General features: G+C 43.7%; 1 protein-coding gene across 1 annotated transcript in view; it reads left to right on the top strand.

Annotated features, from left to right (window-relative positions):
- BRINP1 (BMP/retinoic acid inducible neural specific 1) overlaps positions 1 to 20321 on the top strand; it is a 147198-nt gene that overhangs the window by 33795 nt on the left and 93082 nt on the right. Inside the window, exon 2 of the mRNA XM_036432824.2 lies at positions 4798 to 5065. Within this exon, the coding sequence (XP_036288717.1) occupies positions 4848 to 5065 (218 nt within the window). The 5' untranslated portion in view covers positions 4798 to 4847. The remainder of the gene's footprint in view (positions 1 to 4797; positions 5066 to 20321) is intronic.

The following is a 20321-nucleotide window of genomic DNA, read 5'->3' as shown; positions in this document are numbered from 1 at the left end:
CCTCCTGCACACCCCACACTGGGGATTGAGCCCACAACCCAGGATGTGCCTTGTCTGGGAATCAAACCTAGACCTCCTGGTTTAACCACTGAGGCACACCACCTGGGATCCAGGGGACATTTATCATGTTGTCCGTGTGGTCTTGTTGAAGCTCATGGTGAGGGGCTTCTACCCTGATTGTGTCCCCGAGTTGTTTAGGGGTAGACAGGAGAATTCCCCACACGCTGTCTGTTCTCACTCAGACTCCAATTGTGATCTCTTGCAATCATGTGACAGGAAGGTTGAGAATCTCAGAAAGCTCATTTTACCTACTTTTTTTGAGATCCTAAATAATGGTCACCCACCTCTCTTTAGAATATGGTGTCTATTGTCTTGGGATTCAACTAAAATCAATAGTTGCATTTAAAATCCTACTTAATCCTTCTCTGAATCCCACAAGGTACTCATCCTCCTCTTATCGCCCACGTTATACAAATGTGGAGACTGAGTGCTCATGGCCACCCGTCTGTAGGTTTGTGTCTCTGGTGAGGAGTCTTATCCAGAGATCCAGATTTCAAAGGTGAAGCTTGGATAAGGTCATCAGGTTGACCTAGGCTCCAGGGGTAGGCACTGTGGGTGATCTCCATATTATACATGAGAAGAGGGGAAATGGGGGTTCAGAATGTTTAAGTAACTGGTCCAACACAACAGAGCTGTCAAATGGCAGAGCTAGGAAAGAGTCTGCACTGCCCAGTTTGGGAGCCACTGTGACTCTCAACACTTGAAGCGTGGCTACTCCAAATTGAGGTACGCTGCAAGCTTAAAATACAGAGCTCCAGATTTCAAAGACTTAGAAGGAGTAACAGAGTGTAAAATATCTCCCTAATATTTTATACTGGTTACATGTTGAAATATTACTAATTTGGATTAAATATATGATTAAAATTCATTTACCTGTATATTTTTAATTGCTTTAATGTGGCTGCTAAAACTTAAAATTATATATGTAAATGGTATTCTATGTTTCAGATCTCCTGGCTAAAAACATTATCTCTGGCCTCTCTTCCTCCATTGGATTTTTTTTCCTTTTGCTCTAGTATTTGTGGCAGCATGTTTCATATTAGAATTTCTCATTGATGAGTGTGACTCCTCACACTATATTGAACCTGAGGAGGGAAAGTCCTGACCTCAGCTGGGGCAAGATGAGAGTGGGGATGTAGTTGAAATTGTACAGTTTCTATGATGAGAAGCCCGGGGGGCAGAATCTTGAATCTAATACTTCAGAGCTGTGGGCTTGGGAAAATCATTCAATGTCTTTAAATCCCAAGGTGCTCATCTGTGAAATGGGATAGCTGTGGGCACCTCGTGGAATTAACCTTTGTTAAGATCTACTCTGTACTTATGCTTTAATTACTACCAAGAGGGCAGACACAGATCTAAGCACACAGTAGATGCCCAATAAGTAATCACATGACCTTTACATGATCTCAAATTTCTAGCTCAGTGGGTGTCAACAGGGGCTTGTTTACAGAATGGGAGTCACAGTGTCTTTGGTAATACTAGTATGATAACGTATAGGTAACAAATCTACTGGCACCCACTAGAATGAATGACTCTTGTTCTTGCTCAGTAAAATATCTGCATCTAATGAAATTCTCTGTAGAGAAACTTCTGTTTTCATTTTTGATGTTATGTGGATTATTGTGATTTTCTAAGTCACCAAAAATATATATTCTGACTCCTTCCACAAGCACTCATCTCTACATGCTCAAGTGTAGATTTTATCATAAGCCCCACAAAGGTTCACACTCAGCCAATATACACCCACTGCATTGTTGAGGCAGCGTGCCAAAATGAAAACCAGGAGCTAAAAGGTAGAAGTCTAGTACAATTGGGCTCTGAGGTCATGATCTGTAAAATTAAAATGTTGGATTAGAGCAAGGTTTTACTTTTGCACAATTGCCATTGGAGCCCAGTATTTTTTGTTGTGGGGGGCTGTGCTGTGCATTTGTAGGATGTTTAGCAGCATCCCCTAGCCTTTGCCCACATGATGTGAGTAGCAACACTCAGTCATGACAATCAAAGAGGTCCCCAGGGAGACAAAATGGCCACCACTTGGGAAGCACTGGATTAGATCTTTCAAATTGCAGCTAATTCTAGGACTGCAGGCAGAGGCCTCGCTCGCTGCTGTTCCATGCATAGCTCCCTCCTGCTTTGGAAAGCTGCAGTGTTCTGAATCGTGTTTCCTCACACACAGTATAACAGCCAAGCATTCCCTCACTGGCTCCCACCCGCACCCACTTACAACAGAAGCCATGTGGAAGGTTTGTATGGGTGACACGCTGCGATTTCAGTGTGTCGTAGCTCCCCACTGAGATCTCTGAGCAGTCGCCTCCACCCCCTGCTTGCCACTCAGGTGGGCCTGGCAGGCAGTTTTGGCAGCTGCAGCTGTTACAGTTCTGCATTCAACACGCACGGCTTTGTTTGAGGCTCTAAACAAAACTTCAGGCCACAGCTCCTGACAGCCAATCCTCTGCTCACGTGCCTCTCTCCTGGCTGCTGACAGCTGGGGCTCCTGGGGCCAAGCAGGTTTCTGTGGCTCCTCATAATAAAATGGTGCAGTGGGGCAATGGAGGGAAACATCTAATTGGATGGTAAATTCCCAACTCCTTTTTCTTTTCTTTTAAAAAATATATTTTCATTGATTTCAGAAAGGAAGGGAGAGGGGAAGAGAGAAACATAAAAAATGAGAGAGAATCATTGATCAGCTGCCTCCTGTATGCCTTACACTGGGGATTGAGCCTGCAACCTGGGCATGTACCCTTAATGGGTATTGAACCGTGATCTCCTGGTTCAGAGGTCGATGCTCAACCACTGGTCCATACTGGCTGAGCTCCATCTTTTTCTTTTTTCTAGCTTGGATTTTCTTCCCATTTCAGTTGGAAGTGTAGACAAATAAGATATCTATTCATGTTTATACATAATTTTACTCTTGGCAAGATGTCTATGTCCTTGCAGCATTTTTAAAAGGTAGAAATAAAAAGCTGAGATCTAGAGTAGTGTCCAAAGTCACACTACTAGCCATGAGTAGAAACAGTCTTTTGAAGGTTCTTGCCAGCTACAGTCTCACAGCACAGTGAGCAAGGCAGACACAAACAAGCATAATGAAAGATACCAAGCACTAATATACCATTATGTAAAGTGAGCAACTAGAGCCTGGAGAAAGGATCAACTAACACTTGTGGAGACGAATAGAAAAAGGAAATTATCTTTGAGCACCTGACTCAGCTGGCTACTACAGGATGAACAGGACTTGGCTGGGCAGGGGGACAGTATGAGTGAAGACACTCCCAGCAGGAAATGAGTGGACACCATCAGTACCAACATTCATCATTATTATTATCCTCACCATCATGGAGCACTTGATACATGCCAGCCACTGGGTGGAACACTTCACATAAATTGTGTCACTGCATTTTAACACTAGGTACTATTGTGTGTGTGTGTGTGTGTTTTTTAAATATATATTTTTATTGATTTCAGAAAGGAAGGGAGAGGGAGAAAGAGATAGAAACATCAATGAAAAGGGAGAATTATTGGTCAGCTGCCACTTGCACACTCCACACTAGAGATCAAGCCTGCAACTCGGGCATGTGCCCTGACTGGGAATTGAACTCTGACCTCCTAGTTCAGAGGTTCACACGCAACTACTGAGCCACGCCAGCCTGGCATTAGGTGCTATTGCTAATTACATTTTGCAGACAGGGAAATGGAGACTTAGAGAGGTTAAATACTTACCTGAAATCATGCTTTTTATAACTGACGAGACCTGAATTCACAGCTACCTTTCAGTGAGGACTAACATGAGCTCTTTTAGAATAAATGGGGTGGGGGCCATAGATAGCAAAATTATAGGCTAGTAAGTAGAAGTTTGATGAAGTGATAGCAACAAAATTTATAAATTTTCAAAAGGTAAGGTGTGGCCATGTAGTCTCTCTTCTTTTCTCCCCTCCCCCACAAGGAGCCTCTTCTAAGCTCCCCCTTCCTAAGCATTTCTCCAACATGGAGCCACTGTGCTACTCTACCGTCCCCCCAATAAGAGGTGGCTAAGGCCCTACCTAGTTTCTGAACATCAGAGAACCTTGAAGTTCAGAATCACCAGCAGGTGAATCTCATTCACCTTTCTTTGGGGTGAGGGAGGCACCCTAGTGAGCACTTAGAAGTGACTAACAAGCTCCACACTCTTCCCCTGTAGGTATCCCACCCAGAAACTCATGCTCATAATCCATCCTGAGATGGTGTGCATTCATGTAATCATGCAGAGTGCGCATTCAGTAGCTACATGTCTGTGTGAGAGGAGGAGAGGAAGGAAGTCTCATTTACTGAGTCCCTGTCCTGAGAGGCAGGTTGTTGAAGACAGTAGGTGGGCCAGACACTTGAGTTCTGTCTCCACATCTCTGAGACTAGGTCTCTGTATTTGACCATTTCAATACCTAAGCCTTGAAGACTTTTCATATGCCAAGTGCCAAGATACAAGCACTTCACCTCATCCTATGTTCGGCAGATAAGAAAACTGCATTCCTAAGAAATTAAGCAATTTACATGTTGATACAGCATGTGAACAGCAAAGCAGGAACGTGATGCTGTGCTCTTAACCAGATACTGTACTAATTTTGTAAACCTTAAAGCACTGTTCTGATGTAAGATAGTATTAAGAAAACGTGTTAACACCATTTTCTCCTTTGTCTTTCTTCTCTCTCTCTGCCTGTCTTTCTCTTCCCAACTACCCTCCCTTCTTCTCTCCTCCTTTCTCCACAGGACTCCACAGAATGGAGCAAGAATGAGAGGAAAAAGGCCGGCAGAAAAGCATGAACTGGAGGTTTGTTGAGCTCCTCTACTTCCTGTTTATATGGGGCCGTATCTCAGTGCAGCCCTCCCACCAGGAACCAGCTGGGACAGACCAACATGTCTCCAAGGAATTTGATTGGCTCATTTCAGACAGGGGGCCTTTCCACCACTCCAGGAGCTACCTATCCTTTGTGGAAAGACACCGTCAAGGATTTACAACTCGATATAAAATATACAGGTAAGATCAGGGCTAAGCTGGTCCTTGCCTTTCATTCATAGAAAGCTTCTGGGGTCAGCCATTGGCATGGGCCTTACTGAAAGGGGGGAATGTCTGGGCCAAGGAACCCCTCAGCAGGCTGTCTGTCAGTCACCTTTTCACTTATTTATTGATTTATTTATGTATTTATTTATTGTTCACTTTGCACAAGAGATTAGCAATGGCATTGAGAAGAACAAATAGCTAATGTTTATTGAATATGTACTGCGCTCTGGGCATGATACATACTGTCCTGTTTAAAATTTATAAACCATCAGAGATAGGTTCTGTCTGTTTTCTCCACTTTATAGAGGAGGTGACTGAGCTTCATCGAGGTGGAATAACTAGTGTTAAGTCACGTTGGAAATGGTCAAATGTTTTTAGTCAACCATATTAGGCGTTGGTAGTGTTTTTTTGCAAATGCTGTCAGTGCATTCAATAACCTACCCAAACGCATGCACACATTTGGATGTAAGAGAGGACACTCAGTGAACCATCTTTTCTTAAGCAGATCTGAGCTGGTTCTTGGCCTCTTGGAATCCTACTCTTACAAAAAGGACTTAGCCCAAATTCTTTTCTGCTTCAAACCATCTCAGTGTCTCCTCGTTCCACTTGATCACCCTCTCTTCAGTATTTCTATACTTTTCTACACTTAACACCTCTTGAGTTTTAAGCCATTTGCAATTAGAGTGCATATTTCTTTATTACCTAACTGAAAACTCTTTGAGGGCAGGAGATATATATATGTAAAATTTCATTTCTAGATGCCTAGAGTCACTTTTGTTTTGCTTTGTATCATATGCACATATACATGTTATGGACATAAACAAATTAGAGAATGCAAATAAGTCTCTAGAGGTGTGATTTTTGTCTTAAAGTTCCAGGAAGAAGAACAAGTCCCTAATATTTCTGGGCCAGTTAGGATAAGATAGCCAGGAAGAATAGTGAAGGCTGTAATCTTGGCCTGCAGCTGGGAAGGCATGGCTTCAGGTCTTATATCTTTTATATACTTGATATGAAAATAGGCATGTTTCGTTTGCACATTTTATGACATTATGGGCTAAAAATGGGTTATTCATGATATCTCTACCAGCTGCCAATACCTCTGCTTTTATGCTGAATATTCAAATCCTAGCTTGAAAGTTGGCCCATTAATGACCGATCCCCCCTTTCAGTAAGGCCCATTTCTTTAGGAAAGTTATTTCTTTCCTACTCACGTGAATGTAAAAGTCAGTCTGGTCCTGCATTGGTTCCATTCATACAAGTTCACAGATGAACTTTCCGTGAGCTTTGAGGAGCTGTAGAGAATCTGAGTTATTGGGGGAAGGTACTCTGGGCAGGATGAAAAGCAGGATCACTAAGGAAAATGAAGAATGCACGTAAATGAAAAGAAAAAGAGCACAAGGATGAGAAACATGGTGCAACTTCTTTCAAAAGAGAAACATATCAGAATCTCAAAAAAAATAAGTACTGATTCAAAAATATATTTATTGAATGTAAACAATTTCTTAGGAGAATTACTTCTAAATCACCCAAGAACAATAGTTATATACTTAATTTCAAATTTGGATTCTTAAAATACTTTCTGACCCAATACAACTATTGCTTTCAGTGGATATGCATAAACTATTTTTTTAAAGTCATAGGAGCTAGTGTAGTGTGAGACGACAGGCAAAGGGCAGGGGGCACTCAGGCAAGCTCCCTGGCCTTCCCCAGCCCCTCTGTGAGAGGTTTGCTGCTCCTGCTTCTGTGTTCAGGCTGTACGCATGATTTCCTTTGGATTCCACCGCTAAAACAGAGCGTGCAATCTCCCAACATGCGGATTTCTAAGCTCCTTTCTAGCTCTAAAATTAAGTATAAGATTTCGCCAAGGACACATAGTTAATTAAATGATGGAGTTCACCCCAGAAGTCAGGCCCCTGGTCATCTAGTTATTTCTTCCTTCCTTTATTTAATCCTCAAGTAATTACCAAGCACCAACTACAGGCCTAGTGCTGTTTTGGGGCAGATACAATGATGAGTGAAACAAACATGGCCCCTGCTCTCATAGGAGAAACTATATTAATTAAACACACACACACACACACACACACACACACACACACACACAGTGGAGAGTAGAGGCAAAAATGATGCCATAAGCAATTCCTCTGAGACTCTGTATGATGAAGACACTGTTAAATGTGTGGTTGCGGTGAGAGACACCTTAGCTACCAAACATAGTGAGCTTGGAATTTTGCAGGAACTGCATAAATACAACTTCTTCCCTCCATGTGGGAGAATTGGTTGCATTCATTGCTCAAAGTTATTTCTTTCCTACTCACGTGAATGTAAAAGTCAGTCTGGTCCAAAGGTGTTTCCTGTGTTCCCACTGAGTTGGTGATTATTGGTTTGTTGGTTTGATTATTTACCCTGCCTTTGAGATCATTAGTTGCTGTAAATTTAGCAATTATTTCAGAGGTGGGATTACTGGGGTTATTGTGGTATCCTCTGCAGGCTTTGGTTCTGGAGAGCCAGGGCAGAGGAGAGAGATTGATAATGGCAGCCACTGTGCCATAGAGGTGTTTTGTATCGAGTGGTTTTCCATGTGGGCTGCAGAGCGAGGTTTGTGGCTTAGGTTACATCTTTCTTTGAGCCTTAAGTATGTACCTAAAACTTGAGTATAAATATACTATTGGTACACCAAGTCTGATCGCCTTACTTCCTTGCTCGTATTTCAGAGTTGCATGAGTCTCCGTTTTAGTCTGCTCTCCCGATGGTTCCTTCATGTGCTTCACAAAAAAAAAAAAAAAAAAAAAAAAAAAAAAAAATCTCAGTAGGTTTTGTGGTGAAGCTATTAAATGAATGGGGCTGGGGCTGGACTGGGGCTGGGTGGATGGTTCTATTACAATAAATGAGATTTGGTCCTTACCCAGAAATCACTCAACTATGCAGGCTAGATGCTGTGCCCAGGGGAGATGATGATACAAGGTAGACAGGTCTCTGCCTTCAGGGGGCTAACAGACAGGTGGCAGTGAGAGAGAAGTCCGTCCCAGCACCCCTCAGGCTGCTTTTGGTTGAACTTGAAACCACCAACCTGTGAATTTCAGATGGAATCTAGGTATCACATGGTGCACAAGTTGTATTTTATTGGTGTGGCTGAAACTAGTCTAAATTGGCACTTCTTAAAGCACGTCACATGGAACTCTAATGTGATTTTTTAAAGATATTTTCTGAGGGGGAAATGATCCTATAGTCAAATAAATAATAACAGTAATAAGAGTGATAAGTTGGCTGCTAAATACAAAGCCTACCAAGTGCTTAGCATGGACACAGCATATAAAAATTATTTCAACTGATTGATCCTCACGATAATACTGTGCCTTAGGTATTGTTGTCATCCCCATTTACATAACTTGTCCAAGGAAAGGGCTAATTCACAGGCAAGCAGATTCCAGAGTCTGCATGTTAACTAGGCTCTGTTGCCTCCCAGGTGACATAAATGTATTTGTTTGAGAAAGGGATTGCTCTTAGAATATCTAAAATAATAAAAGCATAATATTCAAATTGACTGAACAGCCAAACAGCAGAACAATTGTCCAGACAATCTTCCGGACCACCTTCCGGATTAAGCCAGAGCTGCGAGGGCCAAGCCCCTTGCAGGAATTCCATGCATCTGGCCTGGCCTCTAGTTTAATAATTTTTTACTAGACCTCTTTGATTGAACAACGTTTTTTTCCGGGAATGATTGGAGTTTGGAGAGCAGGTTTGAGGAGTCACTGGCATTCCCTGGCATTGGTAGCTCGAATGCAGCCTCTTTGTATGCCAGTCTGTGTCAAAGCACTCTTAAAGGGCCATCTCTGCAGCTTGGGGAGCTGGCACCTGGCCTAAGAGGCCACCCTCCCTGTTGAGCACTTTGGACTCAATCTACCTCCTGGTTGATTGAAATTTATAATGAAAGGGATGGAATGGGTAGCTTTAGTTTTCCTCTCGCTATAATTGCCTTATCCTTTCTTCCTCTCCCTTTTCATTGCCTAAGTTTTTGCACTCCTATTTCTAAGTTAGGCATTCCACCCTGTGGTGTAGGAACTTCAGCAGAGGCCACAATTGAGCAGTAAGGAAAGCAAAGAAGTGGCTGCATATGAGAATCACCTACCAAGCCTTGAGACAACACCAGTGCCAGGTCCTTTGTCATGTGTTTGGATTTCATGGGTCAAGGACAGACAGGAGAACCTCTGACCTAGGGCAATGCTTGCCAGTTAGGGGTCATTTCTTTTCCTGGGAGGTGAGGGGGTATTCGGAAATGTCCACGGACAGTTTGGATTGTGCGGTCTGGGGGGCAGAGGCCAGGGACCAGGGAAACTGCTTAGCTACCCTGCAGGGTGCACCAGCTCTCTGCAGCAAACGCTCTGGCCTGCAGTGGCAGTCATGTAGAGTTGAGGAACCTTTCTCCAGAGCAAGTGTTTTGGGACAGAGAGGAAAACAGCGTGGTGGGAAGGATTTAGAATAAATGGTCTTTGATTCTGGTCATGAGTTTGAGTTGGGATGGTTGAAATATAGGACTAGCGTATGGCCTGGTTCCAGAGAGTCTGGCTGCAGGACCAAAGGGGAAGGGGTTTCCCATTTTCAGACATGGCTTCAGTCGGGGTGGCCCAGGCATTGAGGAAGAGGAGTCAAGTTTTGCTTCCTGCTGCAGAGCGGGAGCATTTAAGGGAAAGTGGTTTTCCACCTCAGATTGCCATTCCTTCCAGAGATTCGGGAGGCTGGTGGGTTTCCCCTCTGAATGCAAATTTCATAGGACTTAAGAAGTTCAGACTTTGTAGGATATTTCAGATACGCATTGCCTGAGTCATGTCCAAAAACAGTTGGGGCCAGACCGCTGGGGCTCCATGGTTGAATGTTGACCCGCTAACCAAGAGGTCACTGGTTCGGTTCCTGATCAGAGCACATGCCTGGGCTGCGGTTGTCCAGCTTCAGTCAGGAGCAGCGTCTGAAAATAGACCTGCTTGCACACCGCCCTCACATGGATTGACTGATGACACTAACTGCGGCCATCATTGTGACCTGGGAAATTAGCAGGAGAATGGAGACAAACCTTTGGGGCTTAGGACTCTATGGTGCAAATCTTGGTTAAAGAAAAAAGAGAGGGACTGGATCCAGGACCTGAGTACCTATTTCATTCTCATTCACTTGAAACATGTTTGCTGAGCTTCAGACTCCTACTACGCAGACCCTGCCCTGTTTCCGGGGGGTTGAAAGAGGAAAACCTTGACCCCTGCCCTCCAGGGACTCTGGGTATCTTGAGGAAAACTGCCTGAAAGACATCTTAGCACAGTGCCTCCTGCTGAGCTGCATGGTCAGCAGTGCCCTGGATGCTGTGTTTGAGTGGGGCCAGGGAACTTCCTCCAGCAGTGGGATCTGCAGGTGGGGGCGGCTAGGAGGAAAGGCAAATCTAGGAAGGCATCCTGGAGGAGAGAGGGTTGAACCCAGGCTTCAGGGAGGATTCCATTTCCTAGGAAGGCAGCAGGGAGAAACTCAGTCCTGGCAGGTGGGGCAGCACCTGCAAAGGCCAAGAGGCCGGAGAATTTGGGATGGAAAATTGATTTTAATCAACCTTCCAACTCCTGTTCATTGTCAGGGTATTACCATGTAGCTATTTAGAGCAGCGTTTTTGTTTGTTTTGCTTTTCCATTTCTTGACCCTTACTCATGCAAGAACAACAACAAAAAATTGCATTTTACATTGGCACTCAATATACCTAGAGATATGTGAAATGAAAATTCATGAAAAAAATCTTAACTTCACTACCGGTGATGAATCTCGATATTTCATATTCTATTCCATTCTAACCTAATGTATTCCTTTCTGATTCATTTATTTTAAAAAATGTAGGTGTGTACTAACCAAATAGACTTCAGCCTCTGCTAATGGGGTGGGCCTTACCCTTTGAAAAACACTGAATCTATGTTGCAGTTACATTTATATCTTTAAAAATATATATATTTATTTTTTATTGATTTCAGAGAAGAAGGGAGAGAGAGATAGAAACATCAAAGATGAGAGAGAATCATTGATTGGCAGCCTCCTAAGCTCCCCACCCCCACCCCCAATCAGAGATCTAGCCTGCAACAGGAATTGAACCATGACTTCCTGATTCGTAAGCCAACACTCAACCACTGCGTCATGCCATCTGGGCTCTGGTCACGATTTGGCTCAGGGGAAAACTGTCCCATGTTCAGCTAGCAGAGTGTGCCATACGTCCAGGCTAAGCAGGTTGGAACCTGAGCCTTGTCTGACATGGGCAATAGGAAATCAACCAAGGGTCTGAAACATGAGACTAGCATGGTCTGACATGCATTTAGAGACCCCATTCTGGCTGCAGCCTGAGGAATGCATGGGTTGGAGCAGGGTTAGAAGCCCATGGCAGTAATTTATTTAAGGGAGAGGAAGGGAGTGCTGCGACAGCTAAGATGGAGTTCATTAACTCCCAGGTACCACTCAGGGCCACCGACAGAGCTGCTTGGCCTGCCTGTCAGGCAGCTCGCCTGCTTCTGCCTTCTCTGGCAGGCCGCATCCAGGCTTATCTGCCCCAGTTCCATCCTGGGCACCCCGTGGCGGGATGCCTTATTTTATGTAGTGTTCTACCTCAGCTGGATACTTTTATTCTCATGAAAGGCACCAGAATGCCCAAGCTTCTGCCTCTAGGCGGTTCTTTCTCTCTCAAGGCCTTCTTTCTGGGCATAAAAATCACTGAGTCTCATTAGCTATTAGCTGTGGATTCCCAGACTGGCTTGGAGGAAGGCCTGTATTCCACTCTTTACCTACCCCTGACTTGTCCCTGCAAGCCTTGATGGAAAGTTACAGCTGCAAGTTAGCAGCTACGCTTGTGCGAACCCTGAAACAATCGCTGTAGCTTAGTAACGATGAGCATTTTTTTAGGCTCAGGCTGACCACGTATGCGATCCTAGGCATGCATGCTGCCTACACTTTTTGAGCCTCAGCTTCTTCATCTGCAAAATGGGGAGACTTTCCCAGATTGTTGTGAAGATCTAAGCAGATAGCCCGTGAAGGCATTCAGCATGGAGAAAGGGCTGGGCTGGAGGATCGCAGTCTGCAGCACCAACCCCTGGACATGCAGCAACAAGACTCTGCAAATGCTTAGGAGACTCCAGCAGGCGGGAGCTTGTGTGCTCTGTAGCTGAGGTGCCCTGTGGAGCCAGCGTTGCTTTATTCTTAGACTGTTGCTGGGAGGAAGATGGGGAAAGGGGAGCGGAGAAAGGAAGGCTTCTGATACCCTGGGGCATGAGGAGCAGGACTTCAGAGACCTCCATCCTGGCAAGGTGTCCTTAAGCTGGCAGCTTGGGTTGACTCATGTAAACAGCACACATCCATGACTTGCAAGCATCTAATTTATTAACCAGCCCAGGTGAGGGGAGCAGTCTGCGACATCTCATCTCCAGTTCCAGCTGCCTGGGGCCTGCCAGGGTGTCTTTGATGTCTAATGCTCAGGAGACACTGTCCCTCAGGGATGGCTCTTCACCAGGCACCTTCACAGCAATCAGCCGCATTGCAGGATGGGGTGTGTGGGCGGTGGGGGTAATGCTGCTTCTGCTCACATCACAGGCATGCTGTTCAGAGCAGGCAGCAAGGTGCAGCCTTCATCCTGAGCACTTGCAACAGCCTCTCTGTGACTGGCATGACACCCGGGGTATAGCACATCGATGGGGGAGTGTGGTTTGTGTGAGAAGGAAGGGGGTGAATGCAAAGGATAGGGATGTCTGGACACTGCTAAATGGGTGGGGATGGTCTGTGCGTGAATTCGGCAAGTATGTGTTGAGTCCCTGCCATGTGCAGGGACTGCATTAGCCTCTGATGACTCGAAGGCCTTACTGAACTGTTTGTGCCCTTACTGAACTGTGTGTGCCCTTACTGAAGTGAGAAGGAGCATAAGGAGCTGGGAGGGGAGGCCATGAGCAGTGGATTGCTGCTCGGCATGAGGAGTGCTGGTCATGGCACAGAGAAGGGCACTGGAGTGGGCCCTACAGGATTAAGGAAGGCCTTCAAGAAGAAGAGGACTTGTTGTTTTTTAAAATATATTTTTATTGATTTTAGAGAGGAAGAAAGAGAGATAGAAACATCAGTGAAGAGAGAATCATTGGTTGGCTCACTCCTGTATGCCGGGGTTGGGGGCTCGATCCCCAGTAGATTCCTAGAGCCCCCAACCCGGGCATGTGCCTTTCACCGGAAACAAACCCTGGACCCTCCAGTCCTTAGGCCGATGTTCTATCCACTGAGCCAAACTGGCTAGGGCTGTTTGATTTGTTTTAAAGTTAAGATCTGAATAAAAGGAGTTAGGCGAAGGAAGGTATTGGGGTGTGTGTGTGTGTGTGTGTGTGTGTGTGTGTGTGTATGTATGTATGTATTCGCAGGTCGTGTTTCAGAAATGGACAGACATGAGTGATAAGCAGAGAAAATGTTCGCTGCTGGCCAGAGAAGTCGGGAAGTTAGGCCGGGATGGAGCCCGATGTCTGTTGTATAAAAGACTTTATCCTCAGGTGGTGGCTCCCACACTTGCTCATTTCAGGATGCCCTCTTAATGTCTCAGTGATTTTGTTATGGGTCCCCTAGGCCAGAGAAATACTAATAATTCTGCTTATTAAGTAGTTAGGTCCGAACGACTTAATGAAGTGTTTATGCCCCAATAAGTTAGTGGTTATTTGACAAGTAATACATGCAAATCTAGAGAAAAACAATGTTTTTATTTTATCCACAAATAACCACAGTTACTACTTCTCAAATCTTATAGTTGGATACTGCCACCCTCATTTTCTGTGCCTCATTAATTTTTCTGAGGGACTTGGTAATGGTACCAACTACTTAAAACCCAGCTTCAGAAAAATAGGTCATCATGGAAAGATTCCAGTGAGTTTTAATACTGAAACTGTGAAAGACCTCAAGGTAGTAAGCTTTGGGATGCCCAGTAAATGTCAAGTATCCTTCATGTCCCTTGAGCATTACTGTGGTCTGCTGTGCCCTGTCCTGTGCCATGGCATCAGCACACAATGTAGGAACCAGGGCCAAGGACAACAGGGGGCTCGCTGGAGGCGTTTGCCCAGAGACGAGCATATTCAGGTTGTCCTCTTAGAAAGATCACTCCTGCCACACAGGAGAGAAATGGACTGATGGGGAAAGCTGGGTGAGCATGCACAGTGTGTGGCAGGAAAATAGAAGGCTAAGATGGTGACCCAGGTGAGGGGTGGGCGGAGTGTCTCAGACTAAAGGAGCATCCACAGAAATTTAAGATATTTTTAAAAATATATATATTTTATTGATTTTTTTTTTAGAGAAGAAGAGAGAGGGATAGAGAGTTAGACACATCTATGAGAGAGAATCATCTATCAGCTGCCTCTTGCACACCCCCTACTGGGGATGTGCCCGCAACCAAGGTACATGCCCTTGACCAGAATTGAACCTGGGACCTTTCAGTCCACAGGCCAATGCTCTATCCACTGAGCCAAACCAGTTTTGGCTTTGAGATATTTAAAAAAAAAATTTTATTTTGAGTCTGGCTTGTGTGGCTCAGTTGGTTAGGTATTGTCCCATGCACCAAAGGGTTGCTGATTTGATTCCAGCTCTGGGCACATGCCTGGGTTGTGCACTCTTATTCCCAGTAGGAGGCGTGTAGGAAGGAGGCAGCTGATAGATGTTTCACTCTCACATTGATGTTTCTCTCTCTCCCTCTAAAAATAAATAAAAGATATTTTAAATGTTTTGTTTTGAAATAGTTGTAGATTGGCAAGAGGTTACAAACATAGTACAGAGAGGTCCTACTTACCCTTCACCCAGTTAACCCCAAGGGTTACATGCCACATAACTGTAGCACAGTATCAAAACCAGAAGATTGACATTGGTACAATGTGTGTGCCTGGTTCTATGGCATTGATCACATGTACATTCATGTAATCACCACCCCAATGAAGATACAGACAGTTCACCCACAGAGATCTCCTTTCTGCTGTCCCTCTCCATTCTCCTCTACCATCCCCAACCCTGACAGCCACTAATTTGTCCCTGTGTCTATGATGTCATCATTTCAAAATTGTTACATGAAAGAAATTATAGCTGGAGATATTTTCAGTATTTGAGCATGAAGGGGGAAGATACAGAAAGTGAGGGACTTGCCAAGATTGCACCTTACGTGAGAAATCATTGCATCTAGGTTACATAACAAGAAGAGGGGACTTTTTTTTTTTTTTTAACTTGGTCAACCAGGTGCTTGGTGGTACGTTCCATCAAGCTAGGGAGCCCTGGAAGGCAAAGAGATTTTGGGGGACTGTGAATGTTTGAAGATGAGTCAGCTTTGGAAATGTTGAATTTAAAATACCTGGAATATCCAAATAAAGACTTGGTAGGCAGTTGTTTTATAAATGGTTCTGACCCTCAAAAGAGAGCGCTTGCATTAAAAATTATGATATCGGTTGGCAGTGGTACTTGTAGATCTATCTCCCTTGGGGATGTGCTCACTCATGGAGGAGCCTATTTAGCATGCGCAGAGACAGGCTCTGACGGGTTGAGGAATGGCCAGTTGTAAAGAAGGGAAATCAGGGATACTGGGTGCCCTGGAAGCTCAAATAAATGAAAGTTTAAGAAGGAAGGTGTAGGTAATCAGAGCCATGGTTTCTGATATATCACATAAGATGAGAACTGAACGTAATCTTTTATACTTAAATCTTGACCTTGGCAAGAGCTGTTTAAATGGAACGTTAGGGGCAGAAGTCAGATTGCAGTGGGTTGAAGAGTATGTGAGAAGCAAGAGAGTAGACTTTTTTTTTTTTTTTTTTTTTAAAGAAAAGAAGCATAGCTATGAAAGGGAGCAGAGACTTGAAATAAAGAGGGCTTCTTTTTGTTGCTTTTCTTCAGTTTCTAAGAGGGAAGAGACCATTAAGAGAGGAAGAGATGCCGAGGGGCAGAGTAGGGTTATTATTGAAGAAGCACTCTCTCAAGGGGCAGGGAGGAAAAGGATAAGAGCAGGCAGATGGAGGTAAAAGGGGGGACACCTTTCCAATGAAACAAGAAGAAAGAGGGAAAGTGTGAGTGCAGATAAGCCTATTGATTTCACTCAGGGTTTGAAGGGACTTTCGATGCTTTTGTTCTCTTTGTGAAGTTGGCTGTGAAGACAACCACAGAGGAAGGGGTACTGGGAGTGCAAATAAGGGTGGTAGTGTGTGGAGCAACTTTGAAATGGTTAGTCTGCAGAATCATAGAGGGGTCTGATTAAGGAAATGTAAGAGGATTACCAGGAAGAAGGACTTTGATAATGTTGGTGGCCACCACTTTTTAACAGCTATGAGATTGTTCTCTATAAGAACTGAAAGTTTGAGAAGAGAATGGGTGGTGGATGTGGGTTCAAACCAGGCAGCGGGATTTGTCAAAGAGACAGAAGGACAATTGGGTAAAGGAGCTAAAAGTATTGGCCAAAAGTAAACGTAGAGATGGATCATTGGATCGAAGGGAGTAGATAGTAGATAAAGAGAAAGGGGATTGTCATGGGTCTAGAGATCTTGAAGAGGTAGGGAGCAGGTGTTGTGATAGACAACTGAGACTGGAATTTTTTAATATAAGATGTCAGAGTTAGAGGGGCTTCGATGATGATGCAATCTAGGCACAACCACCGAAAGAAGGAGGAGGTTGGAAGAAGGTGGGGGTGAAAATCAATCATTGAGATGGAGTATGTCAAGGGACTGAGGGACTGAAGATATGGGACATTAGGGACTTGAGGTTAAGGGACAGTGTGAAAATGAAGTGCTGAAGCATTCAATGAACACACACGAGAGAATACTTTAAAGGTTGTTTATTGAACACAAGGAAGAAGTGAAGGAAGGGGATGGGGTGGAGGTGATCTCAATGTGCAGCAGCAGATTTGCATTCATGTTTGTCTTTCTAAATAGATCTTTGAATTATGATCCATCCCCACTGAGCCTCTGCTCCCTTCTCCTTAGATAGAAACTTACCATGTTTTACCTCCCTGTAGAGTCGTGAGGCAGGGAACATGGAAGGAAATGTGCTTGGTGAGCCCTGCACCTTAGCGTCAATACGGGCCCTGTTGTTCTTGCTTACCAGCACCCCACACTCACTTTAGATTCCTTCCACTGCTCAGACAGAAGCAGTCACTTGGTGCCTAATGATTGCACTTGAATAGCTGATTTCCAAATCTCACTTTCGGGTAACAAAATGAACAGCAGCTGTAATATTGGAGAGGGCCGTTAGATGTGCAGAGTGAATGTGCAAGGACAGTTGACCCAGACAGAATGACCGACGAAAGAATAACTTGTGCTTCAACATAATGAGCTCAGTATTCTTTTGGTTTACAAAAAAGCCCTGGGCACCCGGGCCCCGATGATTGTCAGCAAGAGAGAAATGTAGAGCGTGTTGCATTTCCTGTGGAGCATTCTTACTCTCTAACAGCTTCAGCCCAACCTCCTTTTAAAAATAATAGCAATTATTATTAATAGTTATTGTTATTAATAACTATTATTTGGCTGGTCAAGCAAAGGGGCTACTACAGAGCAGGGGTTTCCAGAGGCAGAGAGCTAGGGAAGCAGAACCATGTACCCCTCCTACTGTTGACATTGCAAGTTGAGCAGAAAGGAACAGGATAATGAGGGAATTCCAAAACAGAATCCACTTGGAATGCATTCCAGAACCAAGAATAACATTGAAAAATAAAACAAAGTATATGTAAAATGCAACTCATAAGCTCGTTTTACGTGCTACTGAATAAATAGCTGAATAACCTAAACAGCCTAATTAAGTCGTTTGACCCTCACAACACTCCAGTGTGACAGATCCTACCTTTAATCGTTTTACAGATTAGGAAATGAAAGCTCACAGAAGTATTTTGCTCAGGGTCACACAGCTGGAGGGTCACATGACTGTGATTCAGACCCTGGCAACATGCTTGTAACCACTGGCTCTACCAGTGCTGGGTGGGAGATCAGGAGCCTGGATCCTACTCTATCCATGAGCCTGAGTCACCTCGTGACCTGAGTATTCTTTTCTCTCATACCCCGCATCCTTCATCAGATTCTCCTTTGTTCTTTCCTCTTTCCACTTTTTCTTCCTGCTCTTCTTCCTATTCAAATACACCTTCCATATGTAATGCTTTGACATTCACAGGCACTTTCTATAGGAGAGAGGTAATATTGCCCCATTGTAAAGATGAGGTAGCCAGGGCTTTGAGCAGCTGAATAATTTGTTCAGTGTGATTTACCTAGTAAGTGATAGAACACATGAGCCCTTCTTACCACTGATTCTCAGTTTAGGTGCATCGTTCATGCTGATAGTGGCACTTTGTGAGGGAGAACGGAGGAGCATTTTGCAAACATGCAGTGCATCACCTTGTACATGCATAAGGATTCAGAGGTGATATTTGAAAGGAGAAGGAGGGAGGCATATGCAGTTCTTACTTGGTATGGTTTTGTGGGTCCCTTGGCTTCTCAAAGATTTCAGAAAATTAACTCACAACAAGTATCATCCCCTGAGTCTGAGAACAGAGTATTTTTTTCTAAGATTGTTTTCTTAAAACGAGCATATTGAAGTGGTATCCTTCAAAACAACCAACTCACCACAAGCTAGGGTCTCTTGATGATGGGGGACAGTAGACACGAAATGCAGGGCTGTGCTTATTATGCCGTTCTATTTCAGTCTACACTATAATTCTCTTCTTTGCTTTTTCTTTTTTCTTTTTTCTTTTTTCTTTTAAAGTATTCTTTTACGAAGTACCACCCACCTACTGCTGGGAGACAAGGCCACATGAAAGACACCTTTAAATGTCTTCCTTCCTCATCCACTTGTCAGTGGGTACTGGGTATTCAGGAGTAAGTTGGAAGCCTCGTTTACAGACAGGACTCTGAGATGCAGTTCCTTTTCTTCAATCTTTTTTTCTCAAAGAGAACCAGAGACAGTAGCCTGACACTGGACCAAGGTCTACTATGTGCAGGGAGCTGGTGAACTTATATCCAGAGAGCCTGCCCTACGGTCAGAGAGCTCCTCCCCACCAGGTCCCGGAGAGAATTAGTAGTGGCCACTGGAAGGAAGGCTTCTGCATGAGAAGTCTGTTGTTGTTGTTGTTTCTTATTTTAATTAATGAATTATATCAATTTCAGGGAGGAAGGAAGAGAGAGAAACTTCAATGATGGGAGAGAATCATTGATTCTCTGGGGAGGGAGCCCACAACCTGGGCATGTACCCTGACCAGGAATCAAATTGTGACCTCCTCGTCCAAAGGTTGATGCTCAACCACTGAGTCACACCAGCCAGGCTACATTTTCTTGATTGCTGGCTGGATATTTTATTGGGATTTTGTTGCATCTATAAATTTGGAGAGAACTGGCATCTTAACAGCAAGTCTTCTGATCCAGGAACGTTGTTCATTGCTTCATTTATCTAGATATTTAATATTATTCAGTAATATTTTACAGTTATTAGTGTGTAAGTCTTGTACATGCTTTATTAAGCATATTCATATTTTAATGGTACTGTAAATGAAATTCTAATTTTTATTTTAATATTTTCACTTCTAGTATATCGAAATGCAATTGAATGTGATATATTGTATTCTCCAACCTTATCATTTTTATTAGGTATTTTGGTAGCTTTTTTTGTAGACTCCTTAGGATTTTTTACACCATCTGGGAAGAGTTTTGCTGCTTCCTTTATAATTTGTTTGTCTTTTATTTCTTTGTCTTTCTTTATTGCACAGGTAACAACCTATGATAAAATGATGAATAGATGTGTTGAAGGTGTAAATCCTTGCCTTGTTACTGATTTGGAAAGGAGAGCATCTATTCTTTCACTACTAAGTATGATGCTAGCTGTAGAGGTTTTATTGATAAAACTCCTGCTTGAGCTTTATCTGCATCTCGTAGGTCAGTGGTCAGCAAACTCATTGTCAGCTGAGCCAAATAGCAATAGAACAAAGATTGAAATTTCTTTTGAGAGCCAAATTTTTTACACTTAAACTTCTTCTAACGCCACTTCTTCAAAATAGACTTGCCCAGGCCATGGTATTTTGTGGAAGAGCCACACTCAAGGGTCCAAAGAGCCGCATGTGGCTTACAAGCCGCAGTTTGCCAACCACAGATGTAGGTTAATATTTTCAACCAAATTTGGGGAGGTTTCAGCTATTATTTTATTAGATGTTTTTCTCCTCTGTTCTCTCTTTTCTCTTTGGATTACATGTGTCTTGGACTACTTGTTT

Source organism: Pipistrellus kuhlii, unplaced genomic scaffold (genome assembly GCF_014108245.1).
Source record: "Pipistrellus kuhlii isolate mPipKuh1 unplaced genomic scaffold, mPipKuh1.p scaffold_m20_p_12, whole genome shotgun sequence".
In the NCBI taxonomy this organism is placed as follows: Eukaryota; Metazoa; Chordata; class Mammalia; order Chiroptera; family Vespertilionidae; genus Pipistrellus; species Pipistrellus kuhlii.
The sequence above is the reverse complement of the archived record's forward strand: the minus strand, read 5'-3'. Positions and strand labels throughout refer to the sequence as shown.